The sequence below is a fragment of the Erpetoichthys calabaricus genome, chromosome 16 (assembly GCF_900747795.2).
Source record: "Erpetoichthys calabaricus chromosome 16, fErpCal1.3, whole genome shotgun sequence".
Lineage (NCBI taxonomy): Eukaryota > Metazoa > Chordata > Cladistia > Polypteriformes > Polypteridae > Erpetoichthys > Erpetoichthys calabaricus.
In genome coordinates, this window is record NC_041409.2 from 57,183,723 (window position 1) to 57,206,608 (window position 22,886).

Here is a 22,886-nt window from a genome sequence, read left to right on the forward strand (position 1 = left end):
ATCGTTAGTTAGAAGCTTTAGTTGAGCTTTGCGTTTTTGGAGTCGAGTCATTTTTTCTTTTAGAAATATGGATAAGTAATAAGGAGTATTGCACTCACTGTTAATATTGAGCCTTATTGCACTCACTGTTAATATGGAGCCTTTTCTGCGGTTGAACGGTTAATAGTGCCTTATTGTAATGAGATCCACCTATACTGCATAGCCGTCTATTTTGTTGTTTCTTTCGTGTTCGTGTGTTTGTTCCTGTTATTCTTTCCTTTTCGTTTTGTACCCGTGACCGTGTATTCATGACTTGTTTCTTTCTCAGCATGCGAAATATGGATAAGTAATAAGGAGGATCGCAGTCACTGTTAATATGTTTCCTTTTCTGCAGTTGAACGGTTAATAGTGCTTTATTGTAAGGAGATCCACCAATGCTGACACCTATGCTGTCTAGTGTGAAGGTATTGATGTTCACTTTATAATATGTGGCTTTGGGTGTCACTTCTTATGGATGTGTGTGTGTGTGTGTGGGGGGGGGGGGGGGGGTTGAGGATTGTTGTCGCGCGAGCGTCTTCTTTCTTTTTGTGTTCCTGTGTCTTGTTGAATCCCCCTGTTTGTGTGTGTCCCGTCCCTTGCTTGTAGGGTCTGTGGGGTGGTTTTGTGTTCTTTTTTTTGTGTTCCATGGGCTTGTTGAATCCCCCTCTTGGTGTGTGTCCCGTCCGGTGCCTGTAGGGGGGGGGGTGCCTTGCTGTTGTGCGCGAGCCTCTTTTTTTTTTTTTTTTTTTTTTTTTGGGTCTAGTTTCGTGTGCAATGTGTTTCGTGCTTTGCCTGCGTTTCCTCATTTCTCCATTTTTCCTGTGCTCACTCCTTTTTTCTGTGGTCTTGTCCGCCTCTCGCTGCCCCTCATCCGCCTCTCTCGCCCTCTTTTGTCCGCCTTTCTCGGCTCCACAGCCGACTCTCGCGGACTCTTTTTGCGCCTGCGCAGTACGTCTTTTTGCAGCTACGGCCCATTGCCGGATGTGCCTGCGTCCATCATCCGGTTTAGCATTCTCGGTTAGTAATATGGATCAGATGTCAATTGCAGGTGTGATTGCAAAGCCCATTCCCACCTATATGTAAGCTTGCTTTAACACAGCAACAGAGTAAAAGACAGCTACCTTTAACAGTGTACATACCTTGCAAAGAATTGACAAATACTGTCCCTAGACAGAAAATGCACCTGTAGATTGAGCAATTGATCTTTATTAACAGGTTCAAAGGTTACTCAAAAGACACTAATACTGAAAGATGAATGACTACTTCTTGTAAATATATAAATTGAACTCGAATGTAAAATATTTTAAAGCACTCTCAGCTAAGAAATAAAAATGTAATTATAATGTGACTGTCAATAACATTTCTGACGGGTGTCATTTTTGAGTTTGCATGCTTAATGCAATGTTTATACTGCACTAATAAAATATCCTGAACAGGGGCCTTGTGCTTTTTCTGTTCAGTATGCAGGAACAGTGATCTGTAATATTACAATTACAGTAAAAAACTTTGCAGACTTAATTACACATACTGTATGAATTATTATAAGTCAAATAAGTGATCACAAGCGCTCCCTTCCAACACCCAAATGAGCAGCAATGTCCTGACAATCTAGTCATTTTAATACAGTCTAATTATTTTATTCAATGTGACTCATGTATCTTTTCAACAGTTCGAGATCTTGGATGGTCTGTGGAAGTTCCAAGTACAGAAGGCAGTAGACATATAGTATACAGAATACAGCTAAAAAAATCATACAGGAAAAAGTTACTGCTTTATATGATGGATGCTTCTGAAGTACAATATCAGGGAGCCTTGGAAAAATCAGTAAATAATAAGAATCATTTTGAACATACTTAATCAAGTTAAGGAATGTGATGGTGGATTTGGGGTAGGGGTATTGTGGTTAGGAGAGAGTCTGAGTCCACCATGGCAGAATCGAATGCAAGACAATAATCAACCCGGGACAAGGTACCACAACCCTGAATGTTGGATCTATATTGCTGCAGCACTAACCACTGAGTCACCATGCCATCCCATACAGTACATAATGGCAAATTAAAACTCCAAAGGCATGTAGTATTAATTACATAGTGACATATAATGTCTGCCTTTAAAAAACTGTTTTCTAAAATGACCTGTTTAGGATGAGCTTGATGGTCAGCAAGTGAACTGTGTTGCATAAACACATGAAGACTGCACTACAGGATTAATATGGCTGAAAAACACTGTTCAATATCATTAAGAGATGATTATAACAGACCACAGGGTGACTTTCATTTCATTTCATTTCATTAACATGCCTTCCAATGAGGAAGCAGAGCCTGGGGACTCAGAGGTGGGCTCCCCCATCTCTGGGACTGAGGTCACCGAGGTGGTCAAAAAAACTCCTTGGTGGTAGGGCCCCGGGGGTGGATGAGATACGCCCGGAGTTCCTCAAGGCTCTGGATGTTGTAGGACTGTCTTGGCTGACCACGCCTCTGCAACATCGCATGGACATCAGGGACAGTGCCTCTGGATTGGCAGACCGGGGGTGGTGGTCCCCCTCTTTAAGAAGGGGGATCGGAGGGTGTGTTCCAACTACAGAGGGATCACACTCCTCAGCCTCCCTGGAAAAGTCTATTCAGGGGTCCTGGAGAGGAGGGTCCGTCGGATAGTCGAGCCTCGGATTCAGGAGGAACAGTGTGGTTTTCGTCCTGGTCACGGAACAGTGGACCAGCTCTATACCCTTAGCAGGGTCCTGGAGGGTGCATGGGAGTTTGCCCAACCAGTCTACATGTGTTTTGTGGACTTAGAAAAGGCATTCAACCGTGTCCCTCGGGAATCCTGTGGGGGGTACTCCGAGAGTATGGGGTACCGGCCCCCCCTGATAAGGGCTGTTCAGTCCCTGTACGATCGGTGCCAGAGCTTGGTCCGCATTGCCGGCAGTAAGTCGAACCCGTTTCCAGTGAGAGTTGGACCTCCGCCAGGGCTGCCCTTTGTCACCGATTCTGTTCATATCTTTTATGGACAGAATTTCTAGGTGCAGCCAGGGTGTTGAGGGGGTCCAGTTTGGTGGGCTCAGGATTGGGTCACTGCTTTTTGCAGATGATGTTGTCCTGTTTGCTTCATCAGGCCGTGATCTTCAGCTCTCTCTGGATCGGTTCGCAGCCGAGTGTGAAGCGGCTGGGATGAGAATCAGCACCTCCAAATCCGAGACCCATGGTCCTCAGCCGGAAAAGGGTGGAGTGCCCTCTCAGGGTTGGGAGCGAGATCCTGCCCCAAGTGGAGGAGTTCAAGTATCTCGGGGTCTTGTTCACGAGTGAGGGAAGAATGGAGCGTGAGATCGACAGGCAGATCGGTGCGGCATCCGCAGTAATGCGGGCATTGCATCGGTCTGTCGTGGTGAAAAAGGAGCTGAGCCGCAAGGCGAAGCTCTCAATTTACCAGTCGATCTATGTTCCTACCCTCACCTATGGTCATGAGCTATGGGTAGTGACCGAAAGAACGAGAACGCGAATACAAGCGGCTGAAATGAGTTTCCTCCGCAGGGTGTCTGGGCTTTCCCTTAAAGATAGGGTGAGAAGCTCAGTCATCCGGGAGGGGCTCAGAGTAGAGCCGCTGCTCCTCCGCATCGAGAGGAGTCAGATGAGGTGGCTCGGGCATCTGATCAGGATGCCTCCTGGACGCCTCCCTGGTGAGGTGTTCCGGGCACGTCCAACTGGGAGGAGGCCCCGGGGAAGACCCAGGACACGCTGGAGGGACTATGTCTCTCGACTGGCCTGGGAACGCCTTGGGATTCTCCCGGAAGAGCTAGAAGAAGTGGCCGGGGAGAGGGAAGTCTGGGCATCTCTGCTCAAGCTGCTGCCCCCGCGACCCGACCTCGGATAAGCGGGAGACAATGGATGGATGGATGGATGGAGGGTGACTTTCACCATGAATCTATGGTTTCTGTCTGTTACTCTCAGCCACTATCATTACCAGAACACTCAAGTCATCCTTGAGTGTTGACATCTCAAACGTAAAGAAATTTTCTTTTTCATTTTAACCACGTTCCTGTCTCAACTTTCAGGCACAGATGCTTATTAAGATGCTTGTATATTGGTAGTCAACCACCAATCAAATTACACCATGACAGCAAAGCACAAGTAGACATAATTGCATTGGACTAAAAACAAACACTACGAACACCAAAAGATTAGAACATCATCACCCAATCTGAAAAAATCCTAGTATCTGATTATTCACGATGATGCGAGAACATGGACCTCGCAATAACCCCATGAATCCAAAGATCTGTCTCAGTGGCAAGTGGAATGGTGTGGGGTGTGATTCATGGCGAATATTGTGTCTTTTAATACAAACGACACAAATATTGAATGGATTAGGATATCTAAATATCATTGCTGCTACGACAGCTGTGTATCTGTGAATATTTCTACAGCAGGATATTCGAAAAAAAGTTACAAAGCTTGATACATTTTGACAGTGGTGCTTTTGGCATGTAAATTCTGATAGAGCCAGACCATAATTTTCCTTTATGTGTACAGACTTATTCAATATTAACATTACCTTTCCTAACTGATAATACATGTCCCTCCTTTTCTAATTACTAGGGAGACTTGCAAATTCACACTTCTTCAAAATTCAAAGCATTGCATAATATGCAAGTTTACCATTGACAAGTGTCCAGCTTTGTTCCTGGCGGACCACAGTGGCTGCAGGTTTTCATTCGAACCCTTTTCCCAATCAGCGGGCAGTTTTCATTGCTAATTAACTCCTTTTCTCTTCATTTTAATAGCCCTGTTTTTAAGGATTCAGTCCTCTGAATTGATTAACTTCTTCATTAAATGGCAGCCAAACAAAAATGAGATGTGAAACGAGCCAACAGATGACCAACTAAATTGGAATGTCAAACTCCAGCCAATTTCACTCCAACCAGTATCTTAATGAGATGCCAATTCTTGCTGTTCATTAAAGCTGTTATTGAATATCATGCTTGTTGCTGCTGTAGCAGACTGTTGATTTTCTGCTTTTTTCTCTTTCAAGAAGTTGTAGTAAATAAATACAGAATAAAGGGGTGAATGTTCTTTATGAAGTTCATTCAAAGTCCTTATTCTCCTTGAGGTACTTTGGTGCAATGTGAAATGTTCATATATTCATTAAGCAATTTACTGGAACCTGGAAAAAGTTGAAGGAAACTGCATAAAAGATATCTCCACCAAATATTTATTATAATATGTTTTTATATCAAAGGTTCTGAATACATTGGAAAGCTGCATATGTACAGTACAGTATTTGCATAGCAAAAAGCTGTTTTAACATGCAAGTTATAAAAACAATTACAGTGTATACTGTATTACTTGAACCAAATACGAAGACATCATTCCAAGTTAGCACACTGGAAAATTTTACAAGACTATATGTATTTTTTTTAGCTAGTCAGATGAGGTATTCTCTGGTCCGAAATGATTAAAAAAAATTGAACATTTAGTTCTTAAGATATTTTAAAATTGGTAAATTTTTACATTGTAAGCAGTCATTTTGAATAACAAAGAACAAACGGGGACTGGCTATATGAAATGTGATTATCGTATTTCTATTATCTTCCTTACTTTACCTTATTCTTGCTAGTATATGTAATAAAATATTCTCAAACCTGATCAGTTTATCTCGATAGGAGTCAGTAATTATTCTGTGCACATCCATGTGCAAGGCAGAAACCAGTCATTGACAGGGTGTCAGTCCATCACGGGGCCTACTCACAAGATCAGTAAGGAACGATCAATTAATCTAACCTATATTTCTTTAAGGGTATGGAGGAAGATGCAAGACTGAAACCCAGAACACTGAAACTGTGAGGTAGCAGTTCTAGCTACTGTACCATCATTCTGTATCTTTGCTTTACTTTTTATAGCTATGAATTGCACTGTATGGTGTATTTTGTATTAAAAAATGAATTGTCCCTTAAAGTTGTCTTGATATTATCCAAAATAAAAGGCAGTATATAAAACATTTACTGATCTCACTTCCTCATAATTTACTCAAACTGTACAGATTAATGCACTTTTATTTCCTTTAACAATGAGTGAATACGCCACAAATCCAGATGCTGTAACACCTCAGACACCCCCCTAGTTGCTCTTAACGTGGCCTCAAAAATAACTATCTCCAGGTGCCTGAGACATGAAAAGAATTTTCTCCCCTGCTACCCCCAAAAACACATACCAAGCAACAGACCTCAAATTATTAGTGATTTGCTGCTTTTCAAGGATTGGTCCTCACTTGTACTAACTGAAAAACGCCCTAAAGTGAAAGGTTACTGAATAACTTACAGGATAACAAGGTTACCTCAGAAAAAAACACTGCTTGGAACACTCTTTGCTCTCCTTCATATAAATTATCTGTTTACCATCACCGTATTTCATGCTGTCCATTTATCTATCTTGCAAAATAAACAGCTTAATGCTTCAAAAAAAATAAATGGCAAAACATCACTCCATTATTATACCAGCATGTGAAGTATTAGTGTTTATACATATACACACACACATACTATGTATACACATAATTTAATAAAGAAGTCAATAATCATGAATCAACAAATTCCTTATTGCAACTTGTAATCTTTAGTTTAAAGCCCTCAAATAATGAGCGTGGAAAAGAAAGACAGTAGTGTCAAAAATCATCTTATTAGTTAAAGAGCTTTAGAAGGAAGTAACTACATCACAGACTGGTCTCTTCTTAATAATAAAACAACCTGTGACTGTGTCAGGAGATTCAACGCCGAAATGCTTTCTATATTTTGTGGAGGATTCCATTAATGTTTTGTGTGAACAAAAGGTTATTGTCTGTAAATGATGCCGAGTTGTGAGAAATGGTGAGTAGTAACCAATATAACAGATGGGGGAGAGAGAGAAAGCATTTTCAGGCAAAGCTTCACCGGAGATGTTCCAAGTTTGTTCCTATTCATGTGAATTAGTAGCAAGAGGAACTGAGACATAACTTATGGAATGTTACAGAAGGTCTTGTTTGCTGTAAGAAGGAACCCCAAAGTGATGATTAAAGGAAAGAGCAAGTGTAGTGTGTGGTAAAGGTATTAGAAGGAAAATCATTCAGTGTATAGACTTGTGTAAGTGGGCTAATGAAAGTTATAGATGTGCAATGAGCACAAGAGTGCAAGAAATCATCAAGTTGTATTTTTATTCATTTATTTTATTTTGTAGGAAAAAAAAAAAAAAAGGTCTGTTGTACTAGTGTGACATGTTGAATGTGGGTGTATGTGCAGAGTAAGCACTGATAGGCAGTGTGGCACAGAGTCAAATCTGCTAAAAAATAAGGATGCAGGTAATCCCCAACACTGATTTAATGTACGACACTGAGCAACTCTTTTAATCTGCCTACACTCTAACTGAATAAAACATAAATGTTTGTAAACTATTGAAATAAAAGTCTGCACCTTAAAAGTACCTTGGGATTTTATTCACAAAACAAAGGTAATCCTTAAAATCTGGTTGCTGGTTTGTAAATTGAGCATAAAATTGGTTCTGGTGCTGTGTACATTTTAACTTCTAAAGAGAAATTCCTTGTTTTGTTAGTAGTTGGATGGTGTATAGGAATTAATCATGGACAAAGCAAAGTTCTAAAACACCAGAGATGAAAATAAGGGTGTACTGTAGATGTGTGCAAGTTCTGTGTGAAAGAGGAAATGAGTACAAAACAGGCACAAAAGACTGATGTAAATTTGATAAACCATTAGAAACGAGTAACAAGTTGAACCAATATGGGCATGGCAAGTGGATATGGAGTTTATATCTAAAATGTTACATCTTCACCATATAATAAGGAATATTTCTATGAAGTGTTAATTTGGACGTATAGTATTTGTATTAACGATAAAAAGTGTATCTTCTATTATCAGTATGTTCACCTGCCGTCCCAAAAGCAATGGCTATCTTTTTAATTAAAAATGTCAATTACCTTCAATGAATTAAAAGTCACAGATGGCTTTATCTGTGTATTCACCGACACTACATATTGGCTTATCCTTATTGTGTCTTTTGAAGAGAATTCCAGTAAAAAGCATTTTGGTTCCATGTGGGGGTCAACACCTTGCTGTCGGTGCTCAGTGATTTGCAGGCAATTCTCAGAAACAGTACGAAGCTTATTTTAATAACATCACAGGGTCCACACTGTAAAAGGCTAACCAGCAAAATAAAAATCTCATGGATTTTATGAATGGTTTTATTGTTGCAACTAGGAAAAAATAGAAAAAAAATTTCGAATCACAAGATACACATCAAAGCACTTTTGATAAAGGTTAATTAATGCTGCGCGAGCTGACAAAATAAACCTTGGTAAACTGAATTAAGCCCTCAAGTTCATTACTCAACACACACTGGTCAATTCTTCTTTTATGACCCTTGAATTATTTGTGTAAACATGCGTTTGTACTAAAGGAAATTTGACCTCAAATATTGTGTAACTCTGATGTACCTGCAATAAACTGCACACAAGCTGATAATGCAGACCTACTCAAAACTGCTAGTAATTGACATGAGAACAAAAATCAGACAGATGGCTAACAGTTATGACATGTCTGAAAGTGATGAAAGCTGATCAAAACTGTTGTAATAATCTGATCCAATCGTTCAATTTATTAGACAAGCATACAGAGAATAATCCTTTTTTTTTTTTTTTTTTTTTTTTTTAAACTTATATTGGCATTTCAGGATCATATTTTTTACATGTGATCATTTTAAATTGACAAAAGCAAATATAAGATTGTTGCCTAAGGTGGTCTCACATTGAGAGAGCGAATGGCTACAAGATAACATTTGCAAAGGTGTAACCTTGGGGAAAAAAATTGCTCTGAAACTTTTTCATTTTCTTTATCTGAACAGAATCAAGGGAACATAATATGCAATTTATAATTGTTGGTTATTGCAGATACATCATTAGAGCACCCTATTACTTTATTTTCTTCCAAAAAAGTGCATTATCCTAAACATTATTGAGCATTAAAAGTGTTCCCTCAAACTTTTTACTAAGTAACCTCATATAACAAATCAGACCACCATAATATTAAGAAAGAAATCCCAACTATATGCATTCTCCGTATTAGATTGTACAGAATAGCTTGTCAAAGCTGTTTATAAATTATATATTCATTTTAAAGTTGTTTCTCTTATTATATAGCGGTAATTTTTCTATATTTTACATTAAATGACCTACTCCGGTTGTGTTTTAAAATACAAACGGCCAACTTAATAGAAATGCTTTCGGATATACAAAAAGTTGCACGTCAAAGTTTTATAAAGTTTCTACATTTCCTAAAGGAAATAAATTTTTTAAATTGGACAATGCAATGCGTTTAAAATGGCTCTGCGTTTTGCACTATTTATTTCTGTATTACTTCTTTGTAATTTTTTTGTATTTGAGGAGGGTTGTTGATGTTGTTTGTAATATTTGTGTATTTCTTGAGCGTCTGTAAAAAGTATGGTATTTTCCTTTGGGACAAATAAAGTACTACCTACAGTATCTATTTAAAAGACACATGCAAAAGCGTTCTGGAAAACCAGGTTACTTGCTCAGTGGTCAGCATCTTTCGGGAAATCCCCTCTAATGCTGGAAAATAGATATCGCAACAGAATGAAACTCCCGCTAATCCTTATTTAGGGGGAGTACTACGGTTTGGTTTATAGGCTTATCGTGCAGAAGAGCCACTTTTTTTACTTTCTCTTATGGCGACAAAGAAAAACTGCGTTCGACTCTCGACGCCATATGCAGTTTGCATATTCCTCCTTTTCTCACAGGCGCCCAACCTGGTAACTCACATTCTGACCACAGGTTACTGGTGATAACACTACGCAGTCTCTTCCTTGAACTGCCTTCCCGGTAAAGGTTGGCACCTTCCAGAGTCTCTTGCAGCAGGAACATGTCCGGTTACATGCGTCTGTCTGCTGAAGAAAGCAGTTGAGAAAACGCACGAATACATCCCTTTTGCTGTAACCGTCTTATTTTTATAAAAAGAATATTAACAACAATATGTACACAGACAAGATACGTTACGGTAGCCGGCCGTTTACTACACAAGTACTTACATTACTTACTATTCTTACTTTGTCATATAATATGGACTACTCATACCGACATAATAAATAAAATGATGTACACGTTAGTAATCTTAATGTACAGCAATGTTGCATGAGCAATAAAAGGAATTATAATTTAATAACGAAGGAAAATAACCAGGATTAAAACTACGTATAACGAAAAATGAGCAACTTGGACTCCTCAAAATGAGATCCCGCACTTTGTGCATCCAAAAAGAAGCCACTAAACAGTAAAAGGAAGACGAGTGGATTCACCTGTTATCTTTTCCTGGTAGCCCTTTGTGAAGTACTGCATAGCAGTTGCGGCTCTCCACGGAGTTTTAAGGAGACCCTGTCTTTCGGGGTCCTCTCCAAGACCCCTCAGGATGGTAGTGTAGGCAGCAGCGAGGCTTGGCAAACTCATCTCGTTATCTTCCAAGCTGCGGGTACGCTCCTCCTTCCAGCTGTCAGGTACTGTTGAGAGGGGCACCCCATTTTCACAGACCACTTGGGAAGACCCAGTCCGTGCGGCATACTTCGTTGTCGCTAACCGCTCTTCCAAATGCCGGTTGACAGTTTGAGGAGGAGTGCCAGTCAGGTTGTCCGACAGCTTGGCTTTTGTGCGCTCCATTGCTGAACCCTCTGCCACCGGTTAATAAGAGGTTGATTACGTTACGGTAGCCGAAGTCTGGGGTCAGCGTAAGACCGAGCCGGCGAGTTTAAAATTTCCCGGTTTCAAAACACACAACCGCAGGTTGCTAAAAGGTTTTCTCTTGCCTGACATGCACACATTTGCTTTTATAAACGTAGGGCGGCCCCAGGTCCATGCGTCATGCACATTTGCTGCTCTATTAGTGGAGCAGGCAGAAAACACCGCCTCAACATAAGTCGCCAAGCCACGCCCACTTTCAAATAGACACCCTTCCATATCCCGCCCCTTCTTGTTAAACAAAACAGGCGGGTAATACAATGTAGATGACGACTTCAAAACCACGCCCATTCCGCGTTTGCCTCTTCTATGCTGAATTTCTGCTCACCGTGACTGGCTGTTGACTGGTATGCGTGAAATTGGGAAAGCGAAGCATCATGACCCCATTTTCATTAACGCTGCCAAATAGCTTCAGTTGCTTTCCACTACCACTGTTAGATTTGCTTTATCTATAGGGTTGGGAGATTAATCTCCATTACTGGAAAGAAAATCGCAACCAGTGTAACTAATGTCTATAGAACAAATGACAAAACCGGTTTGGACATCGGAAACGTCCTTTTACTGGAACTAAAATGTATAATACCTCTTTGAGTATATTTTTATATGTACATTATAATTTTGTATTCTTGTATTAATCTTTTTCTGGGCTAGATTTTCCATTTTAAGGTCTAAGAGACGAGCAGCATATTATCATTCCACGCAAAGGAAAAACCAAACATAATGTTTGTATTAGTGTACTGCCAAGCACGCACAGAACTGGACAGTTTAGTGTAGCCAGTCCTCGCAGCATCAACTTTAATTGTGAAAGGAAACGCCAGCCTTTGAAGAAATCCATGCAATTTACGGAGTATGGGATGAGATCCTAGCCATCACTAGCTGGAAAACAGGCAAGCCCCACAAAGAAAATACCTAGTCAAACAGGTTTCTGAATGTTGTGAAGGAGCAGCTCAGCCCAAACTGTCACCGTCCTGAACATTATTTTTTTAAATTAATAATTATCAGAGATTCCTAATTAGTACTAACTACAACCCAGTGGAATATTGATATTAGGGTACATCTTCTGCAGGTAACATTATAAACTGTTTGGAAAAGTTAGAAAAAAAATATTGTAATTTTTTACAACTAAGCTAACATTCAAGATTTAGTAATTATTAAATACAAGGGGCACAGGAGATACAGATGCCAGTATATGAACTTTTAATAAGATGCACTTAGAAGCAATGCAGTTCTCACTTTAAGCTCAAATTGCCATATTCTGATGCTTTTCTTTGCATGTTTCTTTCATTACTCATTACATCATCTAGCAGACATTTATTTATTATGTTCAATGAGCTCTTTGAAATCACTTTAGTTTATGCCTAGCACCTCCTGTCTCACCGGTACAAGAAAATCCCCCACTTACTATTTACTGCATCTTTATACCTATAGTTAAGCTACACCCATAAAACCCATATTTTTAGTCTATTTTTGGACTATTTTGTGCAGAAAATTGCACCCTTATTAAAAATGGTAAACCAATAGGTGTCTTCAGCAAAAGTGATCAGAAAGACTTAGAGTGGTGCATGCCACATCAACTGGCCCCAGGGGTTCACCCTCTTATGGGATACGAGGGGTCAAAGTTACTCCTTTTCAAGAAAAAGATCGGTAAATATTGATGTGTTGTTTATACCATTATGAGATTGCTCATCATGGGAAGAATATTTTTCATATTTGAATTGTAACCGGTGGTCCAGTCTCAGAGAGAGAGATACTTTATTAATTCCAAGGGGAAATTCACATACTCAAGCAGCATCCATCCATCCATCCATTTTCCAACCCGCTGAATCCGAACACGGGGTCACGGGGGGTCTGCTGGAGCCAATCCCAGCCAACACAGGGCACAAGGCAGGAACCAATCCCGGGCAGGGTGCCAACCCACCGCAGTCAAGCAGCAGCATATTGATAAAAAAAACAATATTAAATTAAAGAGTAAGGGAGGAACGATCTCCTCGGTCTATCAGTGGAGCAGGACATTGAAGCTGCTCCTCTGTCTGGAGATGATACTGTTCAGTGGATGCAGTGGATTCTCCATGATTGACAGGAGCCTGCTCAGCACCCATCGCTCTGCCACAGATGTCAAACTGTCCAGCTCCGTGCCTACAATAGAGCCCGCCTTCCTCACCAGTTTGTCCAGGCGTGAGGCATCTCTCTTCTTTATGCTGCCTCCCCAACACACCACCGCATAGAAGAGGGTGCTCGCCACAACCATCTGATAGAACATCTGCAGCATCTTATTGCAGATGTTGAAAGACGCCAACCTTCTAAGGAAGTATAATCAGCTCTGTCCTCTCCTGCACAGAGCATCAGTATTGGCAGTCCAGTCCAATTTATCATCCAGCTGTACTCCCAGATATGCACACAGTCACCTCTGATAATCACGGGGTCCGTGCGGGGCCTGGTCCTTCTGAAATCCACCACCAGCTCCTTGGTTTTGCTGGTGTTCAGTTGTAGGTGGTTTGAGTCGCACCGTTTAACAAAGTCCTTGATTAGGTTCCTATACTCCTCTTCCTGCCCATTCCTGATGCAGCTCACGATAGCAGTGTCATCAGCGAACTTTTGCATGTGGCAGGACTCCGAGTTGTATTGGAAGTCCGATGTATATAGGCTGAATAGGACTGGAGAAAGTACAGTCCTCTGCGGCGCTCCTGTGTTGCTGACCACAATGTCAGACCTGCAGTTCCCGAGACGCACATACTGAGGTCTGTCTGTAAGACAGTCCACGATCCATACCACCAGGTATGAATCTACTCCCATCTCTGCCAGCTTGTTCCTAAGGAGCAGAGGTTGGATGGTGTTGAAGACGCTAGAGAAGTCCAGAAACATAATTCTTACAGCATCACTGCCTCTGTCCAAGTGGGAGAGGGATCGGTGTAGCATATAGATATTGGCATCCTCCGCTCTCATCTTCTCCTGGTATGCGAACTGCAGAGGGCTGAGGGCGTGGCAGACCCGTGGCCTTAGGTGGTGAAGCAGCAGCCGCTCCATGGTCTTCATCACATGCGACGTCAGAGCGACAGGCCGGAAGTTGTTCATCTCACTAGGACATGATACCTTTGGGACTGGGGTGATGCAACATGTCTTCCAAAGCCTCAGGACTCTCCCCTGTTCCAGGCTCAGGTTGAAGATGCGCTGTAGAGGACTCCCCAGCTCCAACGCACAGGCCTTCAGCAGTCATGGCGATACTCCATCTGGAGCCACTGCTTTGCTGGCACGAAGTCTCCTCAGCTCTCTGCTTACCTGGGCTTCTGTAATTGTGGGTTGGGGTAAACTCTCACCTATGCTGGTATCAGCAGAAGGATGGGTGGAGGGTGTAGTTACTCCGAGGTGAGAGTGGGTTAGGGTGGTCAAACCTGTTAAAGAAGTTGTTCATCTGGTTTGCTCTCTCCACGTCTCTCTCGATGGTGGCACCCTGCTTCGAGCTGCAGCCAGGGATGATCTTCATCCCATCCCACACTTCCTTCAAATTTCAAACATAAATATGTGTGGTATTGTTTTAGAATATTTCAAGGTCAGTGATTACAAATATGATGCTATTTTTGATCATTTACTAGCTTATCTGGCTCTTTATGGACCTCTATCAGAGGATGAAGAATGACAAATTTCTATTACAATCAAGAATATTAAGACTTTAAGCATTTAAACTGAAGCACACATTTTAATATTTGAAATATTAGACATAACCATTCTTGTTTATTATGTCATTCTACCTCATGAAGTAAATCATACATTATGAACACTTCAAATCAGGGTTGCTTACAGTAATTTAGATTTTAAGATTTTATACATTACCTCAAGACTTGCTAGAATGTTTTCCCTTTTCAATGGCACATGTAAAACACGTGACAAAATATTGTATGTCAACGCCACACAGAGTGCCTGGGCTGAGGTGTGAACCTAGGACTCCAGAGTTCTAAGGAAGTGCACTAATACAACATTGATGATTTGTGTTTATAGTGTTGGAAAGCTGAATTATTTGGTTTATGATTAAATTTCATTTTACTCTCACCATTACACAGGTTTTTAGGCCAGCATGTAATAGCAATTGAAAGCCATTTCCTTTAGTTATCGGCATCATAAACAAAAAATGATACATTTTACTGCCTGCACCACACTGCCAGCTTGAGCAGGACTGGTTCCTATCTTGTACAGACTGCTTCTATGATAAGCTCTGTCTCTCAGTGTCACAGGCCTGGATAAAGACAGCTTACAACATGGATGAATACGAAGTGCCCTACCTAGTCCAGGTAGAGATCCTTAATAGGATACAATTTTTTGTTTTCCCTATAATTAATGAGCAGTCAAAAAACCAAAACAGTTTTAACATCAAGGTATGGTCTCAAATTTACATAGCTTACTGAAGCATGGAATAAACATTAAAATTTGACAGTGACAAAAATTCAAAAGCTTTACGATATTAAAAACTTCAAAGATTCATTCTCTTTGACCAAAAGAAATAACATATAGATTTTATCCATTCTTTAAAGGTTCCATGTGACTCATTTAAGTATAAAGTAGTTTGTTTAACAAAGACTGTCAAGATTATTCCATACTAGATGCCATGTTTCCTCAATAGCCTGCAGCTGTGTTATTTAAGTACAAGAGAACATCCTTAGACATTTACAGCTTTAGCGCTGGACTTTAAAGCATGCTGCGATTACATAAACCTGACACGTGTTATACTTTATGTGCCTCTGCAAAACCAGCAGGAAAAAAATGTAGTTGATTCATGCTTGGTACAAATTTCCAGAATGAGTCCAAGTCTGTAACACTTCCTGGATTTGTGCTTTTTTTCTTCTAACAAAGAGTAACAATAAGTTACATTTTTAGATTGAAAGGATCTGCACCTTAAAAATAGTTTACAAATTTTTCAGCATGAACCACAATGTAAAAAAAAATTACTTTATTCAAGGAGTGGATTAATTTCTTTATTCTGAATAAATATAAGCAAGTAAAAAGTTAACCTAACAAATTTTTCTTCTGAAATATAAACAGGTGTGGCAAATAAATTACCCATAATCAAGCTAGAATGTTTCTATTTCAGTTACATTAGAAAGAAGCTATTCAGATGCCTTGACAAAGACTGTTCTCCATTGCTGGATGAATGAGTGTTGTTATTAATACAAAATGGAACATCTGATGTCTTCTTGCTAAACTACATAACATCAAAAAGAAAAACCAAGGTTCCAGCAGGCTGTTTATAGAGTGGGCCTGTCAGAGGGTTAGGCGATCACAGAAGAAACAAGCTTCAAACAAGAAAACCAAAATGTTCTGTTTTTTGTACTAAAAAAGTATTAACAGTTCTATGAAAGTCATTGCAGTGTTCAAAGCAATAAAACAAACTAATGGTTAATGGAAAATACAGCAGAATGATAACTTCTGAATTTCCCCTTGGGATTAATAAAGTATCTATCTATTTATCTACAAATACAGTGCTTTATAACGACTAGCCTATTTCAAACTTCCTCATGGAATTTATGGGTAACGTCATTTACAAAAACAGTCATAGCTTTTACACAAACAAAAATTAATAAAAGAACCTCAAGCACACTATACTATAGGCAGGTAGTATGGCCTAGTGGCTAATGCTGCAAGTTTACTCCTAATTGATGACTCAACTGTATGACCCTTAGTAAGTCACTTAGACTGCCAGTATTCCGGATGCTGAAAATTGGAAATAATCATTGATATGCTTTAATCAAGGTATTAACTAAATAATCAAAACTTCTGTTTATTCATTTTTTAAAAAGTATTTCAACTATTGCATTCTCATTACAGGGCCACAGTGAAGCATGGCTTGTTCTTTTTGGCGATACCTCACATTTACTTATACTGTGCAAACTGGCATGTCTTAATTAGCCAAAAGTTCTTTTTTTTTTTTTTTTTTTTTTTTATATTTTTAAGAATTAAAAAAAAAAAGAATTCAAAGAACATATAGAAAACTTATCCCAAATGTATAATACTGTAAATGCAACTCCTGCCATGGCCACTTAAACTGGGGATATTCGTTTACAGTCCCAGGGGGCTGCAGTGGCTGCAGGTTTTTGTTCCAATCAGTTTCCTAATTAGAAGACAGTACTTGTTAATAATGAAACTTGGTATTTAACTATAATGCTTGTTGGTATTTTCATTTATCCAAGACAAATTTAAAATGTTGAATTTAATGTTTCTGAATAGCATCCATTCAAAAAACAGTCCAAATATTTAGAGTAATAAGCAAAAACAGTTTGTTAACCATACTTATGTAACCCATAACCCCTGGCATATACTGCACAATGACAAGTAGTTTGTATCAAAAGTATTAACAGTAGTACTTTCATGTGTACAGAGTACAGTGAAATTCTTACTTGTATGTCTGACCAACTCTCCAAAGTACATAACCATATTTATCTTCTAAATTAAAAAAAAAAAACAACTTAGATGTTAAAGATATCATAAATAAACCATCAATGGCTTAAACTGGCATTTGCGGAAAGTCCACAAATTTTAACTTCAGCTAAGGAAAAATAAGAATGCAAATCCACAGAATATTTTGAGTAAGACTATTTTCACAATATTGGCTCTGTGTTTGAGACCCTAAACTACAATTTGTTTGCATCTCCCATGTGTGAGAAATCATTTTATTAGGCTAGCCATGTGATTTAAAAAAAAAAAAAAAAAAAAAAAAAAAAAAAAAAAACTCACATGAGGACTCCAACCTTAAACACAGCATTATTTGGTAATTGACTGCATTTAGAAAACATTACTTTTCTTAAAATGTCTTAAAATGTTAAAAATTTGAACCATTAATTTTCCTACAATTTTATTAAAATGAGGAAAAATTAAGTCCACGAAAGTATCTGAAATCGCAGAATATTGATACAGAAGAATGTGAACAAATTCACCTCATACCCCAAAAAAAACTTTTTTTTTTTTTTGGTTCTAATGTCGCCCTCTGTCCCTTTTAACATTTTATGTTTACCAGTTCTGATATTGGGGCGCTTGCTCTAAGGACTGCTAGCCTTCTCTCTTGCAAACACAGATGGATTATCAAGATAATTTTAATAGTACCATGATGAAAGCCTTGGTTTCGATGAAATTACTCTAGGGCCACTGGGCTTTGCAATTCAAAGTCAAATAATTAAGGAATATAAACTTCAAAAAAATACATTTTATTAGGTTTATAAAACCAGTTTCTATACAAATCTTCCATTTGGTATTATAATAAATGTACTTTTCAAAGATTATCATTAATGACTAGACAAAGAACTGCATTTAATTTCTTTCATTTTCTGTTTCTGCCAGTTTTTCAGTTTCAATACATTTATTATTGATTAACTCTGACGTTGGTATTTCATGCATGCACACAATGCATCACTCCAGTATTTGAATGAACTGAACATAAAGCCAACCAGCTTTGTTGAAACAAACATTTATAATAAAACAGACACACACACCTAAAAACACAATTTAAATATTTTCATAAGCACTCTCACTTACACTATGAAAGTGTGACTCAGAAAGATTAGTCCTTATTGAATGCAAAAGCAGACAGCTTTGCAGAAGCATCAACAATTTTCTTCTTTTTGGGTGCTTCATCTGCTTGGCTCCCATTCACCTGATCCTTCTCTTCTCCTTCAGTCCGTTTCCTTTTCTTCAGCTCTGTTGGATCTTCAGCTCTACCCCTTTTGGCCTTTTCTGTCCAAGACTGTAAGAAAAACAAATCCCCAGTCATCAAGGCACGAGGCGGCACAGATGTCAACTGCAAGATAACCCTAGTGATTATAACACATAATGGAAATGAACTGGACTGCTGGTTAGAAAAGGACAAGTCGGCATTTTAAGGAAGCAAATAAATAATATTTTTGAAAAGAAAAGCAATTAAAATACATAAAAAATACTAAGCTGCACCAAACAGGAAATAATCTTTTAAAAAATAATGATAAAATGGGAACCAAAAATTTTTGTTTACTTTTTAGAAATTATTGTTGCTCAAATCATTCAAAGCAATGAAATATATTGAATTTGAGTGTAGAAAATCTAAGACTCCATATAGAGCATCCATGTGAAAAGTTGTAGAACATGCAAAAAAAAAAAACAAAGACCAGTCTGTGGGTCAACCACAGGTTGACCATAAACCTGGAAGATGGCAGACCTAACCAGTTTGCCAGTGCTGCCAAGCCTAAATCACTTTTTACTTATGAGGCACTTATTATCAAAAAAAAAAAAACTTTGGTCTGTAAAGCTATCTGAGTAGAAGGTGGCATGCAAGTGCAGTCACAGATAACTGGTGAGGCTCCTTTCAAAGGTCAGTGGGTCATAGGAATGACAGCACTAACAAAGTAATCAGAAACAAGGAAGCAGAGGAGTTAAGCCAAAAGAGTCTTGCAGGAAGACTCAACCACTAAGAGTTTAGTCAAGAAGCTATAGAAAATTTTTTCTTATAAACGCAATATAATTTTCATTGGATTTATATGAAAATCCCATATTATCTATAACTTAATGTATAACTTGAAATTCATTTTGTTTCAAGTATTTAGCATGTATTCTGTTAAAAAAGCCACATTTAGTACAAACCTAACTCTTATTACTAATGAAATTTCCATTAGAATTTAAAAAAATAAAATTGAGTTGATGTTGTTCTGCCGAGGTAAAGCTTACTTTTATATACTGTGTTTTCTCAGTGCATATGAAAAACTGCAGGTCAGTTTAAATGTTTATTTAGAATATATGTATTGTATTTCTCATTATCTACAATATATAAAGTAATGGCATATTGTATAATTAGGAATAACAATCATTTATCATCATTTCTATATTGTATATATCGAACAGTGTGGCACTGACAAATTTCAAAGAAGAAATTCCTTGAGAGATTTTATATCGGTTCTTTATCAACTGCACCAATGGTTTACCCTATCCCACCTGCTGGGTGGGTCATCATTAAATACTAATTAAATCAATTGTAAGTCAGCAGAACAGAAGGTGATGTAAATACCTAAAGTCAAGAAAGTCACAAACTGCAGAGTAAAAAAGAAATGCACTGGTCTGCTTCAGGGGATTTGCAAGAATGTCCAGGAACTAGCTCCACAAGAACATCAAATTTAATCCCAAGGACCCAAGATCTGCATTTTGGCATTCTCAGTTATTACATTCTACAGTCATTATTTTGCATATGCTTTGATTACATTGATCACTTTATTTCTAACATACAAGGTGACACTGTAGTGTTATTATTAGCACAGCATCAGTATAAATGTGTACTTCTATGATTTACAGGACACAAAGAGCTCCAAATATGAATTTCTAAACTTGAAACTTTTAAAAGAAGTAAGAGCAGAACAACTGCACAGTATTTAGCTCCACACCTTTTTGTTTTTCTGAGTGGAGTTTAACATTATCCCCACGTCTTTGGAAGCTTCCCTCCCAGTTTCCCAAAGATGTAATTGTTGGGATAATTGGCGTTTACAAATTGGCCCAGTGAGAGCGTAGGTGTGGGTAGGCTCTGCAACTGAGTGGTGCCCTGTGCCTTGTATTCAGTGTTGCTTTGTCCCAAAGAAACCTGGACTGAATTAAGTAGGTTTGAAAATGTATGAATGCAAGATAAAAACTTTGCAATATGCAATGTTTAGCTTTTACAGTTAATTGTTAAATTGGTAGCTTTTATTTATTTATTTTTAAGTACATGACCAATACTGATATTATATTTTTACATTAACAATAAAACGTATAGCTTACACCTAATAAAAACAGCTACAAATATAAACAAATAAAGTACAAGATTTGGAAATCAGAGCTTCACAGAACCCATCACCTTTATTTTTACGTACTTATGTTACAGAAATGGCTCAAGGAATAGCTCTGAGGTGTGCAATTCAAAACGAATTGCATGTCTTTTGTTATTAAGAATGTTCCTTGCACCATCACAATAACCTCCAGTTCTATAGTCCCACAAAAAATGTCCTGCTAAGTATAAAACGTGGTCTAACAGTCCATCAGATGAACTGGGTGCATTTGCATCAGAGTGTGCCACTTGGCTACACTGCCATATTAACTTATAAACTTATCTGAGAATGACTATTAAGGGAAATTCTCCCCGCTAAAAGCAATCATAAGTAGGAAAGAGACAGGAATGTCTGAGCCATGAGGCTCTGCCAAATTTGGATTTCATGTGTCAGTTACCACGTCTAGCCAGACTGGCTGTAAAGCTGCTACAGTGTCATTTTGAAATAATAACTTAACAGAAGAGGATATTTCCCAGAAACATCTGACATGAAATTGTGAATGTTATCAAGCTTTAAAGTTGCTATAACTTGACAACAACTAATGCATTGTGTGGTGACAAAAAACAAACCTCTCTGGAGCGTTACTGTGTTCACACAATCAAAATACTATGCCAATAGGAACCAAGCCTAGTGAGCACTACCACCTGCACTCTTCACTTTACACTCTTTATTATTAACAGTGGATTGCGGGACTATAATAGTAATGACAATGCAACAGGACTTCAGTCTGTCAGCAGTAAATCTCCTGCAAATATTACAGAAGCCAAGAAAACATTTGTAATTTAAGGCTGGGTCACCATCTGAGATAGATGGACACAAATACCATTGTTTAAAGGTACTCTGTAGTGCATTTTACCTGTGGGTGGTACAGTATAGTGTGATATATGTTAACTTCCTGAAAGAAACAACTGAAACTCATCTAAGATGAAATATGGGTCATTGTCTGTAAAGACGTCACACCAAGCAAACAATTTACAGTTGATGTTCACTGTGACTCCGGCTGTAAAACAGCACATTAAATTTCATACAACTAGAAATGCAGATTTCAATTCAAAATCATTAAATGCAGTTTGTGAATGGTCTTTCAGACCTCCACATGTTATCAAGCTGAAGGGAAAACCAAATGTTGAAGAGGAGGAGCCGGCAAGTTTATCTTGCCACTAGTAAAGCAGGTTTCACACTACCAGAAAAAGGTTTCTGTAACATAATTAATACTTAGCCACCACAACCATGGACACCACTACTGCTTTACTTTTAAGACCTACTGTAGTATTACCTCTGTGTAGTTACTTCCCAATTGTAAACATGGCATGGATCCAGTGATCTGGACATGAATTCTGCATCTAATCATCATCTGTGTGTCTACACGGGTTCAACTCCTAAATCCCCACGATGTTCATGTTACGCTAACTGGCAGGTCTGCAAAGTTGTGCTTTTCACGACCTTCAGTTATCCAACTAGGCAACCTTTCTTGTATTAGTGTCATGCCAAGTAAAATATGTTTGCTGTTTAGTGAATGCTAAGTTATGTTCCATTGCTTCTAGTTAAGCTTGCTAAAATGAGATATTTATTAAAGTGTCCCAATATCTGATCTATCTACAGTGTCCTAGACATTAAAACAATTATGAGGAGAACAGGCTATTCTGCACAACAAGCTGATATATCATATTTATTTAGATTCTTTAAAATAATATCAATTTGAGATGTCAAGGTCCTTGACGTCTTACTCTCCACCACACTACTTGGTAATCTATGGTTCTTTGCATGAAGAAAATCTTTTTAGCATTTTCACGAAATCTGCCCTTTTAAGTTCCCAACCATGTCACCTCTTAATCTCAGTTTTCTTAAACTGAACAGGTTCATCTCCGTCATTCTCTCCTCATAAAAAATAAAATGTTTAGCACAAGAAATGTGGTTCAAAATTAAAGATTTGCTTCAGATACCCAACTTTTGCCATCATTTTTTTTATTCTTCTGCAAAAAGTAAAAGAAGAAATACTGCAGTAAAGTTCACTGTCCTTGAGAAGTGCACATTCTGATTTGATCCTGAAGGTCTGTTTGCAGAGTGACACAAACATATTAGCAAATGAAAGGGATCAGAGTTCTGTGTGATTTTGCGCGTCCAGCAGTTAATATTCAAGGCGCATTCAGCCTCCACTTTCAGATGAGTCATATGTGTCATTGTGTGGCTGTACAAAAAGTATAAACCTAACAGAAGATATTTTCCACCCCTCCATTCAACATAACACAAAATTGCCATGTGTCTGCTTTCACCTCCTTGTTTACTCTT

At 38.5% G+C, this 22,886-nt stretch overlaps 2 protein-coding genes across 5 annotated transcripts in view; both read right to left on the reverse strand.

Annotated features, from left to right (window-relative positions):
- gch1 (GTP cyclohydrolase 1) overlaps positions 1 to 10,945 on the reverse strand; it is an 81,206-nt gene extending 70,261 nt beyond the window's left edge. For 2 of the 4 annotated variants that reach the window (XR_007933649.1, XM_028822382.2), the window contains exon 1: positions 10,365 to 10,939. Coding sequence is in view for 3 of the 4 variants with exons in the window: in XM_028822382.2 (XP_028678215.1) it covers positions 10,365 to 10,719 (355 nt within the window). In the remaining variant the exon portion in view is untranslated. Of the gene's footprint in view, positions 1 to 10,364 lie in introns of all 4 variants that reach the window. The other 2 variants (XM_028822386.2, XM_028822383.2) reach the window with 2 other exon arrangements.
- Positions 10,946 to 17,566: 6,621 nt separating this feature from the next.
- wdhd1 (WD repeat and HMG-box DNA binding protein 1) overlaps positions 17,567 to 22,886 on the reverse strand; it is a 77,102-nt gene continuing 71,782 nt past the window's right edge. The window contains exon 26 of the mRNA XM_028821575.2: positions 17,567 to 18,520. Coding sequence (XP_028677408.2) covers positions 18,338 to 18,520 — 183 coding nt within the window. The 3' untranslated portion in view covers positions 17,567 to 18,337. The remainder of the gene's footprint in view (positions 18,521 to 22,886) is intronic.